This window comes from Emys orbicularis, chromosome 11, assembly GCF_028017835.1.
Source record: "Emys orbicularis isolate rEmyOrb1 chromosome 11, rEmyOrb1.hap1, whole genome shotgun sequence".
Taxonomy (NCBI): Eukaryota; Metazoa; Chordata; order Testudines; family Emydidae; genus Emys; species Emys orbicularis.
Window position 1 is genome coordinate 17,339,611 of NC_088693.1, and position 14,246 is coordinate 17,353,856.

At 40.3% G+C, this 14,246-nt stretch overlaps 1 protein-coding gene across 1 annotated transcript in view; it reads right to left on the bottom strand.

Moving 5' to 3' along the window:
- NCKAP5 (NCK associated protein 5) overlaps nucleotides 1-11,971 on the bottom strand; it is a 471,806-nt gene extending 459,835 nt beyond the window's left edge. The window contains 1 exon segment of the mRNA XM_065413737.1: nucleotides 11,894-11,971. Within this exon segment, the coding sequence (XP_065269809.1) occupies nucleotides 11,894-11,971 (78 nt within the window).
- Nucleotides 11,972-14,246: the final 2,275 nt, after the last annotated feature.

A 14,246-nucleotide genomic window follows, 5' to 3' on the forward strand; every position in this document is an offset into this window, starting at 1 on the left:
TCATTTTGCCAGCAAGATGTTCCATAAGCAGTTTGCATTCTGCTTCTTAAATATACGAGATTTGTCTCATTTGATCTCAAAATTCAAGCACACAAAAATAATTGAGAAACTAACAACAACAAACCTATGGAAAGTGTAAATCAGTGCCAGCCAAGAACGGAAAAGTCCCAGTGATATTAACCAGAATTTCTGTTCCTATTAAATCTTCATACAAGAATATGACACCATTATACAACACATCTACAAATGCACAGTTTTGCCAAACAAAAGATTTCCACTTAAAATCTCTTCACTTTTCCTTCTCACAACAGTCACATCTGTCCTATAAAGCATGATTTTATGATGCATAGTTCAATAAATGCTTTGTATTCATTTTAGTTCTGTGCTCCCTTATCCTTTTTTGAAATCTCCTTTCTTTCTACTCCACAACGATTCCTATTATAAGGCACCCAACTCTGTCTTACACAAGCTGCTCTCCCACTGAAGTCAATGGGCAATTTGCCTTCATAGAAACCACAGGATAGAGGCACAGACTGTAGTGGGAGCTGCATCTGTATAACTGGGACAAGAATGTAGTGCATAATGCATGTCTCCATTCACTGCATTCTAGGTGATGCCACTCATTAATCTGCCAGTGCATTGTAGCTTAATGAAGCAAGGCTGCTGGCAAAATGAATCCATTAATTATTTTTGTCCATTTATGCAGCAACTAGATCTAGAACTTTAAATCTAAATCTTTAGCTGGCTGTTACAAGAAATTGTTCAATTCAGTTGGCGATTAAGGTAGAAATGATTCCTCTTGTGGCAAAGACTTGCTGCATGATCGGGTTGTATTGCTGAACACCATACTGCAGAAACATCTTGAAAGTGGTTAAATTTAGTATCACAATACAATGGGTTATACTCAGGGCTGGTGCAAGGAAGTTTCGCGCCCTAGGCGAAACTTCCACCTTGCGCCCCCCCCCCCCCCAGCTAAGCCTGCCCCCCCGCGGCAGCTAACCCAGCCCCCCACCCGGGGAGCCCCCCCTCGGCAGCTAACCCCGCCCGGGGAGCCCCCCCACCCCACGGCAGCTCACCCCGCCCGGGGAGCCCCCCCACCCCATGGCAGCTCACCCCGCCCGGGGAGCCCCCCCACCCCACGGCAGCTCACCCCGCCCGGGGAGCCCCCCCCTGCGGCGGCTCACCCCGCCCGGGGAGCCCGCCCCAGCTCACCTCGGCTCCGCATCCTCTGCTGAGCACGCCGGCGCCGCTCTAATTCTCCTCCCCTCCCAGGCTTGCAGCGCCAATTTGAGGAGACTTAGAGCAGGGGCTGTGTGCTCAGGCGAGGAGGTGGAGTGGAGGTGATCTGGGGCGGGGAGCAGTTCCCCTGTGCGCCCCGCCCCCGTTACTGCAGGCGGCCCTCCCCGCGCGCGCCCCCCCCCCCGCCCCAGCTCACCTCCACTCCACCTCCTCGCCTGAGCGGGCTTTTAGGCGCCCACAACCACTAGGCAGCCGCCTAGTTTGCCTAAATGGTTGCACCGGCCCTGGTTATACGGGCTCCTTAAGGTTATGGGGAGGAGACCTCTTAGGCCAATGCCAATCTGGTCTTTCAGGCTGCCCTAACCTACGCCATGGGTGTAGCTTGACACATAGTCAATCCAGGAATAGGGGGACCCAAGATGGCTTAAACTGAATTCCAGACCTTCCCAGCTAAAGCATAAGCCTCTATAGCCTGAGCTAAAGGATGCAGGGCCAGATTTTTAAAGCTATTTAGGCACCTACATCTGTAGATAGGTGCCTAGTGGGATTTTCCAAAAGCAGCTAGATGCCTAACTCCTATTGAAGTTGATGAGGTTGAAATCAGAAGGAGCTGGGCACCTGCGCACTTCTGAATATCCCACAAGGTGTTCCAATACTTTTCAAATTTGATCTAAATTCCCTAGCTACAAGTTTTAAAAGAGTCATAAGCGTGAGTTACATACTTCCCCTGGGACGCTCACCCCACATGTCAGACCCACAACAATTCTAATCCTAAAGAAGCCACCACTTTCACAGCAATCATCATTGCAGGTACCCACCAGGGATCAAACCAGAGATCCACAACTAAAAAGCACAATTCTCTAGTGCTTGACCTAAATCCCTTACTAGGAGCTATAGCAGAGCCATATCCTTTGAGGACAAGGCACAAAAGAGGCTGGGTAACACACACTGAATGGTGGTTGCGTTATAAAGGCACAGCTCTAAGTAAGGGTGTAAATTAGTATTGCCCCAGCAGAAGCATTGGGAGGCACGGTGCTTAACCTGTTTTTCCTTGGACTATGTGTTATAGGCTTGAGAGTTTGGAGAACTTAGAGTTTACTCTCCCTTCCCCCCAACCCCCCCAAAAATATCCTAATTCAATTACCAAGTAGATTTTCTCAAGTTAATCAAATTCTAATTAGGACACTTGATTAAAAAGAAATAATTACAAGTATTAATTAATCTGAAGTCTGCATCTATCACTAGGAATCTCTCAATATAAAAATCACACAATGAAGCATAAACAGCAATGTAATTAATTGTCTATTTACTTTACAGTCAGCTGAAAGAGTATAGATGGTCATTACATCTAAAATGCTATTGCATAAATTCATCATTCAGACAGACAATACAGTGGGCAGACCTTACCAGATTTACTAGGTTTTGCAATTCCTTTTTGGAGACGGAAATGATGTGTAATTACTAGAACCAGGCATGCAGCGAGACAAGTTGTGCACGAACATTTTGGCGACTTCTAAATAGAAGCTGATTTCAAGCTACAATTGAACCCTATATTATTATACAGTAGAAGTAGCAGAAAGCCAGTGCTGTCGCATGGGCATAATTTGTAAAGTCATCTGAATAAAAAAGCTGAAAATGGGAGCTCTTGTTTCCACGTGTCATTCTGAAGTGAGAACTGCCCCTTTTTGTATTTGTTCCCCAAAATTTGTGCACACAGTTGTCCCTTGATTGGAGGCACAACCACTTTTGTTAGTCCCCATAGCCATTACTTCCACTTCTCTGATAAACTGTCATATTCCAATCTCCCCAGAACCTGTGGACTCCCGCATTCCATCGGGTTCTCTCAAGGCCCAGTGATGACTGAATGTGGTGACACTTTAAGCAAAAAAGAGCTTGTATCTTTCCATCCCTTCACACTAACTCAACAGACAGAGCAGTAGTGGGCAACCTGCAGCCCGTCAGGGTAAGCTGCTGGTGGGCCGCGAGACAGTGTTTACATTGACCATCCGCAGGCACGGCCACCCACTGCCCCCTTGTGATGGCCCCCAGGTACCAGCCACTAGGCCCCTGTTTTGCCTCCAAAGGTGGCTGTATTGACTGGCCACTAGGCCGCGCTATCCCACTAAAGGAGGAGAATTAGGCGGACAAAATGGCAAATGAAATTTAATGTGGATAAATGTAAAGTAATGCACATTGGAAAAAATAACCCCAACTATACATACAATATGATGGGGGCTAATTTAGCTACAACAAGTCAGGAAAAAGATCTTGGAGTCATCGTGGATAGTTCTCTGAAGATGTCCACGCAGTATGCAGAGGCGGTCAAACAAGCAAACAGGATGTTAGGGATCATTAAAAAGGGGATAGAGAATAAGACGGAGAATATATTATTGCCCTTATATAAATCAATGGTACGCCCACATCTTGAATACTGCGTACAGATGTGGTCTCCTCATCTCAAAAAAGATATACTGGCACTAGAAAAGGTTCAGAAAAGGGCAACTAAAATGATTAGGGGTTTGGAGAGGGTCCCATATGAGGAGAGATTAAAGAGGCTAGGACTTTTCAGCTTGGAAAAGAGGAGACTAAGGGGGGATATGATAGAGGTATATAAAATTATGAGTGATGTGGAGAAAGTAGATAAGGAAAAGTTATTTATTTATTCCCATAATACAAGAACTAGGGGTCACCAAATGAAATTAATAGGCAGCAGGTTTAAAACAAATAAAAGGAAGTTCTTCTTCACACAGCACACAGTCAACTTGTGGAACTCCTTACCTGAGGAGGTTGTGAAGGCTAGGACTATAACAGCGTTTAAAAGAGAACTGGATAAATTCATGGAGGTTAAGTCCATTAATGGCTATTAGCCTCGATGGGTAAGGAATGGTGTCCCTAGACTCTGTTTGTCAGAGGGTGGAGATGGATGGCAGGAGAGAGATCACTTGATCATTCCCTGTTAGGTTCACTCCCTCTGGGGCACCTGGCATTGGCCACTGTCGGTAGACAGGATACTGGGCTAGATGGACCTTTGGTCTGACCCAGTACGGTCGTTCTTATGGACTCTGGTCATTAGGCCACACTGCCCTAGGGGCACATTGACTGGGACTCCGGCCACTAGGAAGCATTACCCTACTCAGGAAGAGGCAATAGATGGACCCTGGCCATTGGGCCACATTGTGCTGACTACTGGGGAGGATTTAGAAAATGGACGTAGGCATAGAGAGGCGGGGTTACCTCTCACCCTCTTGACTTAAGGGGTTGACAAGGTAGAAGGCCGCCCCAGGGATATTTTGGGATATAGCAGCTTGCATCAAGTGACAGGTGTTTCCAAAGCAATTTCTGGGACCTCTGTACAGGGGATTTGTTTCTCATCACACCCCTTTGACTTGCAAATTACTTGGGTCCAAATTCTGTGATCCTTAGTCAAGCAATTCTTCCACTGGTGTTACCAACAACATTTGGTCCTCTGTGTTTTCTAGGTTACTCAAAATATATTTCCTGAACTGCTTCTACCCACAGGCAGGGCCCTATGAAGGAAAATCAGCAGCTGTTCCCACGAGATTTTTACCAGTTTGATCCGTAATCTCTCAAAAAATCCTGATCTCATAACATTTTGACCACACTGAAGCTGGACCTGAAAAATAGAACCCTTCCAGCCTCGGATCTGGCCTACTAACAAAACCTAAACCACTATTACTTATTATTCATATGCCTAAATGTGTGCTTAGCATTTTACAGACATGTGAGAAGACAGGTCCCTTCCTCAAGTGACTCACACTTTCTTAAACAACAGACAAACAACAAGCAAAAGGAAAGTGAGAGAAATGCAGCACTTTCATTTTTAATTCAATCTATTCTTTTTGTACCTTTTAACTCTTAGGTTAAAGGTCATTTTGTTCTCTGAATTGTCAGTTTTCCTGTATATAGATCTTTATTCCTCTCTGTTACATGATACCATGAGATACCTATATTCCTCTCGGTTACATGATACCATGTGATAAAACCCAACTACTCAGACTGAAATTGAAAAATAGAGTAACAAAACTACAGTGACTTTTGTACAGATATCCAGAAAATAAAAATCATGCCTTATCCAAATTTGTCTAATTTTTCACTAATTCAAAAAGTGATTTAGGAAATGCTACACGAACACAAAAGCAAATTTTGAGAGCTTTCAGTTTTGAGTAAAGGATGACACAGAGCTCAAATGTAGATGTGCTTATGTATACACACTAGGCCCAGTTCTGATCTCACTTACACTAGTATAATTCCATTAGACTTCCTCGGAGATACTCTTGATTTTCACTGGTGTTAGGCCTCAATCCAACAATTCACTTAACCATTTGAACAGTCCAGCTGAAGTTAATGGAAAACCCCACATGCTTGCAGTTGCCCACATTACTTAAGCGCTTTGCTTAAGTATACTTTTCTGTTAATTAATTCATCAGTTTTCAGTATTGGCACTGCCCAATAAATATTTAGCCAAACAGATGTTTATCTAGTTTATAATTATATGAAAATATGATGATTTCTGTGCTTGAATTCTGAACCTTGTAAACCATTTCTGTTTTTGAATGCTTTTGTATGTGAAGTAGTAGATGTGCAGTATTAAGAGATAAGGATAGTAAATTCCTATATTGATGAATGTGCTGATTGTCAAAAGCAAACTTGATGCAAAGAACAGTGAAACAGCTTTCAGCCCTTTTGAACCAACTGGACACCACTGCAGTACATCTGATGACTCTAGCTGGCTTGTCATTGTGTGCCTGATTCTCAGTATTTCTCTCCTATATGTCTGGCAGCCAGCTGGTAGACCAGATGGAGTCACAGCAAACTATGATAGCCAAATGACCATTACTATCTTGGATGATACATTGAAAGGTCAAAGGGGCTTTGGCTACTATTTACAACAAGAGAATTTTACCTGCAGGGGGCTCTTTGATTGTTTGCAATAAAACATGCAAATAATTTACAGATCTATTGTTTACCTTTTTGTTGAACACAAAAGAGCAGAACCCTCAAACAATAAATTTGATTTATTCACCACCAAAATCTTTTATTCAAATCTTCCATTCTTCTTTATTGTTGCGCAGTAAATTTCCTTTTCTAACCTCTTGCTCTCAAAGAACAAAGACACTTTCCAGGGCTTATTTTTTCTTGTCAAAACATTCAGCATTTTCTATCTAATATACTTCTAAAAAAACCCCCAACTTTTAAAGTTATATTTCTGTGTGCAAGATGGAAGAGTGAGATTAGCTGACATGGACATAATAAACTGCTTGAATTTCTAAAAAGGGTCAGTGCTCATTTCAAAATTAAAATCCCCAAATCGGAATTAGAACCCCCAACCTTTGGGGGAAATTGTATCTGGGATAATAGTTTGGCCTTAAGATACACTCCTTGGACCTATTTCAGATCCAAATCTGGTTCCCAATCCAAATAAGCCTAAAGGATTTGCAAGTAACAGTGGGATTTGTTTCAGGTCTAATTGGGCACTTTAATTTTGCAAAATTTCATAGTGTTAGTGTGAAATGTTATATAACCGATGAACATTCTGATTACATAAAGAAAATTCTACAATGTTACTGGAATATCAAGATTCATATTTAGATACATGGAGCTCCACGTGGTCAGTACCCCTGAAAAACAGGTCAATATTGTATTCCAATGACAGAATGCAGAACATTAATATGTGTGCATTGAGAGGAGACTAGTTCTAATCTGTATGAGAATAGCACACTTTATTAAATGACAAAAGGGCCAAATTCTGTGGTTCTTTATTCAGCAAAAATCTCATTGATTTTAATGGGAATTTTACTGGATTAAGAAACACACAATTTGATCCAAAATTGCCAACACTACTTTTCTGTAACACACTGATGTGAGATGGGTGAAACTTCTTGCACTTGGGCAAAATTTGATTCTGTTATTTTGCCTGGTTTGCTGAATGGTTGTTAACAATCAATCATTTTTCAAATCATCTTTGTGGATTTGGCCCCAAAATCAGTTTTTATAACATTTTAAGTGTTCTAATTTGGCTTGGTGTTTATGACAAAAACTTGAGAATAATCACCAGGGATGCTTTTGTGTGCTTTTATCAAACCCGTGCCCAAAAAGCCAAAAGTTACCAGCTCTGCTTTATATTGCAAACTGTACTTTTCATCCATTTAATCATGAAGTAAAACACTGTTCAACACAAGCTTCCGTTTCCAAAGTTAAACAAAACCAGACTCAAAAAGGAACATCTTTTAATTTTGAAAAACTCTACTTCTCTGACAAACATTTGGTTTAGATAAATCAGATGGAATAGCTCCAGGGTTTTCAGGACTACAGAAAGGAACAGGAATATGATACTCAGTGACAAGTGACTAGAAAATAAATTATTTTAAATTTGATTATTTAAAGTTATTTTTCCCACTGAACCACAATGCTTCCTTACCAGTTTCAGAGATGTATATTAAATATATTTCTTTGTTTGTTCAAAATATTTAATGTGCCTATGTAAGCAAATATTTTCTGTGACTAGAGTGAAGCAAACAGAAGGACTGATTCAATTCCGTTTAATTTATTTTGTTTTACAACTTCAGGGCCAAATGCAATAAAAGTGCTGGACGATTGTGTTCCACAGTAGCCTATACAAGGTTACACTGGATAGACAGAGGTTTTATATAATTTAGCACCAAATGATTTGTGAACAACAAATGGTAATTTCCTTTAAACTCCTGCTTACCATGACCCTGCACAGCAGGGCGACACTTCAAACAGATATGTCCATAAAGGTGTCAAAAGGATAGTGATCCGCTCAGAATTTAGTAGCGAAAGAGGACTAAGAATGAAGATGGGATGAAGGAGGCAATCTTGGGATCTGGATTAGATTTAGGATAGTGTTCAGGTTCAAAGCCAAACTAGGGATAGCTTTCAGATACAGGTGGCACCAAAATCTTACAAGGCTGCTACTGCAAGTTTTCAGCCCCAAAGGATACATGTCTCTTGATGTCTCTGCTTGGTTTTGGCCAATGTCTTGCTAGCAGTGTTCTTGTGAGATTTTTGACTCTTTCTAGTTTTAGATTCAGGGATTCAAATCCTAATCCTGCATTTTCCAAGGGAGTTTGGATTTGATGTTCTATTTTCGTCTTGTATCTAATAGGATTGGACAGTATTTGTGTGGGAGAACTCCAGGGAAAATAGGTGCCATAGAAAGTGGTATTTGTGAATCAGTAGATATCACTCTTTCCTTCTGACTTAGTCATGAAATAAGGAGCTAGTGTGGTGTTAAGGGGCATCATGCTGTTTTTAAATGAGAAGATGCTGTCTTTAGATGAGACGTAAAGCTGACACCACAAATCATCCACTGTGACGAATAAAAATATGTAAGCATTTGGTTAAATCTGGTCTCCTGGCCAAATTCCAACCTAAGTCATTATTACAGGCCAAGGTCTATGTACAATTCCCCCTGCATTTTCATCTGATCACAGTATATTTCAACTGTTGTGTGGTGCTCCTGTGTTATGCTGGATATGTTACATCCCTGGGTTGGGTTCTACTGGGAAGAGAAAATCTCTCCCACAGATTCATCACAACTTCTGCTTATAGGCTGGGCTGGGGAAACTGCAGTGCAAGTGGGCCTCAAGCACTCAAAAATGTGTATAGGGCTTAGTTGCACAAGAATACACACTAGAGGCCCTATCTCTATGTCAGTATTCTACCAGTACCTTACTCCTCAGCACTAGTAGAAGAGTTTAGCAGCTGTACGACCATTAACTGTCTCACTCTGCCCTGGGACCCTAGCAATAGGGAGTCTCAGAGCACTTCAGCCGGCACCTGCAGATTTTCTGCTGAACGCCCCTCCCTCCAGAAGTTTAGAGGTGGGAACCTGAGGATATTTCAAAATTTCTTTCCCTGGCTTGACCCACAGGAAGCTTCTGCACAAGGGAAAGTGACATCCAAACGAAAAACTGGGAGAGCAGATATAGCCTGTGTGTTGTTCCACAAAGTCATTGCCCTTATTAACATTCTCAAGTGTGATCTCCATAGTTTTATTGCCCTCTGCATCAGCATCACACAAAGTGGGAGCATATGGGCCATTATCATTAACTTCATCTAAAGTGTGGACAGGACCCAGTGGACATTTGGCCCAGAGGGATCAAATTCAATCTGAGTCTTAATTTTGAACAGAATTTTTACAACTCAATTAGCATGAAATTGTCTTTAGATTCCCCTTGATATGCAATGGTTTGGCTAAGATTTTCATACTGTCTTCTCGAAATCTTTTCTTTAGGCACAGCAGAAAACTACAGGTCTTCTCACCAGTAAAATTAAAATCCTCTCTCTAATGTAGCTTGGGCTAAGTTTACAACTTTGCTTTTTCTCATTATAAGATACCTTGAGATGATTCCCACTTTGTAAATATGATTTTATATACTTAGTTGTTCTTTGCAGTGGGTTTTGTATGGCGAGCGTGAATTGCATCACAGATTTTTCAGTGTAACAGATACAATTCCCTTCCCTACCATATAAGATGATGTGCGTGCTAGCTAACCTCATTTCCTTTTATTGCACTGGATCCCTGCCCTCATATTTCCTTTCCTAAATTGTATGTCCAATCTTGTATGTCCTTTCCTTGTGCAGAATTCCCACAGGACCAAGAGGGCCTGATTCAACTGTATGTAACTTTCTTTTAAGCTGGTGTAACTCCATTGACATAAATGGAGTTTCATCAGCATGAAACTGGAGTGACAGTGATGAATCAGACCCACCAAATTCTGCATGTGGATAAATTCCAGGAAGGGTCCAAACAATAATCAGTGACAATTTTTCATTATTCACCAAGTGATACCGGTTTAATTAGAACACGTTTCATAACACCAAGAACACTTTTAAAGGAATTTACAAACATCTTCCCAAACAAACAAAAAACTCAGTATGTTGTGTTCTGAGTGATGTACATTTCCAAGACCTAAAACTAATCATAAGAGTAAGGTAATCAAGCTAGCCTACAGCAAGACTGTAATTTGGGAACATAGCTAGCTTCACGCCATTATCAACTAAAAATATTTAGCCAGCTTCGTATATAATCCCTTTTCTTCTGCTAGTTGGTTTATTTATTCGCCAATGAATCTTGCATATCATACACCACATAAATTACCTATTTTTTCCCAAGAATATAGCTTTGGTAATTATCAACTGCTTCTGTATCAAATGAAGGTACAGCAAATCACTACCAAAGCAGTATATACCATATATGGTTTTATTATCATACATTGCACACCTTAGGGGAATTATCGTGGGCAAAATCCTGAGTCTTATTCAGTCCTTACTGAAAAAACACAAGTGATTTTGATGAGAAAATTGCCTGAGCAAGAACTAAGAACTTTAGGGGTCGGCCCTGCATAAAACGTTCCCAGATCTCAGCCAGAATGGACAATGTTCCAAGTGATTTAAAAAAAACGTTACCTCTAAACAACTAAGAGTATCACATTCTATAAAGGAGGATTGTTAGCCAAAAAGGACTCAGGGAGTCTGCTGGCTTTAAAACATAGAGACATCAAATTTAATATGCATTTCACAATTCTCTATAAAGCTTTAGCAAATGAGCCAACAAGCTACTGTCCATGAGCTTTACATTCATGTTTCCATATTTCAATAAGGCTTCATACATCAAAGAATATTTGCCGAGAAGTGCATAGTATGTATAGGCCATATGACACATTGGAATTACACAACACAGTGCTTTCTGTAAAGGAACACATAACCAACAATGCATTATATGAACATCATATTTTAAGAGGATGCTTCCCAAGCAATACTCCTGTTAAAATAACTATGAGGGTTTTATTGCTCACTCTATTTTCTTGGTACTATTCTTTTTTATTTCTCCTTTTTCTTTTAAAAAACAATTTATGAAGAATAACCCAGAAGACTGAATGTTTTCTGTAGACCACCATTTCAGTACTATTGAGGGAATAAGACAGAAGGGGACTGGCCATTGTTATTTAGTTTTAAAAAGGTAGTGTGTACCTTTCCAGCTGCTGATTATTTAATCACCTTTTCTGGAAAGCAAACATGGTAGCTTCCTGTGTCTCTTCTGTTTCATAATTTCCAAATGTGGAACTACCAAAACCAAAAGCAGTTAATATGTCGGTTTTTATTTATGTAGCTCTTCAGTTATCCTTTTGGGACAGCTTCTCTACCCAGCCTGCCAGCTTATAAAAGGATTTGGTGCAATAATAGAATACCACACCATTTTTTTAAAAAAGCAACACACTATATCCTTTGACTACCTCTGTGCATTATTTTAAATGAAATAATCTCATAATACTCTTGACATACATGTCTCTCCATTAGTAAATAGCCCTTTTTAGATGCAGTCTTATGGTAAATACTATCAACAAGATTAATGTTTTTAAATGAATACACAAAATCATCATTGCAAAAGGTCAATTTACAGGCTATAAAACATGCAATTTTTTGTGTCACTAAAGGACTTTGCTTATTTTTCATTCATTAAATTTTGAACAGCATAAGCCTGTATGTAACTGCGCAATCAACAATAAAAATATCTCCCTGAAGTTAAACCAGCTTCGAGGCATCTACACAATTCACTGCTAATGTGCTGTACCAACAAGAATAATTTCTTCTGAGCAAACAGACCTACCTTTAACAACTGAAGAAAAGGTAAACTATGCAGAAGACTATACCCAGGTGAATCATTAGGACCACTCCAGCTGTTCATTTTGGTCTGAAAAATCCTGGATATGTTGAATCACAAATGCCAGACCTTACTTTTCTCCTTCAGCCTGAGTGCTGCTGCTCTTCCGCTTCTTGTCAATATTTAACTAGTTTGTCAAGTTAGATTATATCACCTGTTCTAAATCTTACTCTTGTAGCTCCAGCTAAGTGGGTGTGCTTCTAGTATTGCATCTTAGGCAAATATTAAAATCCTATCAAAACATTACCAGGACTCTCAACATTTGTTTGACCTGAAAGGAACAGAGATTTCTTCCTGTGCACACTATCACATGCAGAATATAGCTTATATTTTGTGAACCATTACAGAGGGGAGAAAAGCAAAGAGAGTGTAAATTAACCACAATGCTTATCTATGGTCCACTGCAACATGCAAGTAGAATCTGTAATTAGATGGCTTTCTGATGCCCCTTGATGATTACTTATTATAGCATTTAATAAATATAAAGATACCATCAAAAGGATGAAAATAGCACCAATAACTAGAAATTTAAAAACGAGCATGCTCTTCTACAGATTATGTTTAAAGTAACATTATAACAAGGCTTTACATAGTTTGGGTTTAAAGAAGGTTAAAGAAAACACAGCTTAAGGGCCAACCATAGCCATCAAAAAGTCTTAGAATATGGCCTTTGGGTGCCCTCTCCCTGTAAATACATGGCAATGACAAAGCTGATCAACTGCTGGCCTTTATTTCTGGGGATTGCAAACAAGCAATTTCCATTTGACCCTCAATGAAGATGCAAGTGCAAGCTACTGTTAGGCTTGTGTGAATTTATCTTTTGATACATTTTATGTACATTTATATGCAAAGTATGTGTGTCCCTCAGGCTCCAGGCAATTTGCCAATGCATCCCTCAAAGGTGCAAAGTTTTCAACTACAGATTTAAAGGGACAAATGATTTCAGCTAGCAAAAATTATTATGCTAAACCCATACACTATTTCAAAGGTCAGCCGTTACCATTAAAAAGTCAACTGTTACCAACCAGCTGTATCTGAGAGACTGGAATATTTCCTAACAATAGATAACATTTTTATGGAAGTATAACAGCGTCTCAGATACCACCTGGAGGGAACTCTCATTAAAAGTTGACCTGTTAATAATAAGCACTGCGTGTTCCCATGGAGGATGGGATGTATATGGGGAGGGGAAATCCAGAATGCTTTGGGGAAAACTCTGCAAGTACCTTCTCAGCCCAGTGTCTGTCTGGGCTGCTGGGCATTTCCATAGAGGACGATGCTTAAAGTCAGTTATATCAGTCAGGCCACATGTTGGAAGTGATGGAAGCCTCATTGCTTAGGGACATTTAAAACTAAACCCCACAAAGTATTGAAGGCAAGGAGACAGACTGAATGACCTAATGGTATTTCCCATTTCTAATTTCTTTGAATTTATGATCATTGGGCAAGCTTCGTGTCCGGGCATATAAAAGGGACTATATATACATTTTTAGATAACTCTGAAGTTAGAATATTTAGGACCAAATCCTGCCTGCCTTTCACTTCATCAGGACTTCCCATGTGTAAGAGACCAGGAGTATTTAGCTCTTAACATAACTCTCTCTCTCTCTCTCTGTGTGTGTGTGTGTGTACGTACTTAGGAGCTCAACTGAAAACACTAGAGACCTCTATATGGGCTCTATGTGGTCCCTGCAAATTTTTCTATTGACTGTATTGAACTTTATGTTCTGGTGAAAGAGGGCCTTCTCCATACAAACCCAGCTGCAGTGCTAACTTCCCATACCTTTGACCTCAATGGGCCAACCTCAGATTTGTGGTGAACATTGTCGTGGTGGTTTTCCAGGTGTGGGCTCTTTTATCCATCATGAACTAACCTGATATCACCAAACTTATCTTGTATAGGCCAACAAATGGCCACTACCATCAGATCACTGTCAAGGTTGTCAGGTCAATGAAAATCTGGGTGGGATACAAATGGTTATTCCAGATATAAAGGGCTTTACAGCCTACTTGCAATCCTTTGAGCCATCCAGTCCCCTCCACCTGCATTTTTGCTGCTTTCTGAGGTTCTGAGACTCTGCAGAAATAAATGTTAGCTTTTGACTATTTAAGGGCTATTTTGTAACATGCTTCACAGAATGTTTCTCTAGCTGAGACCAGTGGACAAATATTAGTCTTTTACAACAAGATATCTTTGTCTTTGATAAATGTTAACTGACATGCCATAGTAAAAATAGCTGACCCATATTTCAAAACTATTGAAAGTCTGAAACAAGGGAGGTTTCTTTGACACTATCAC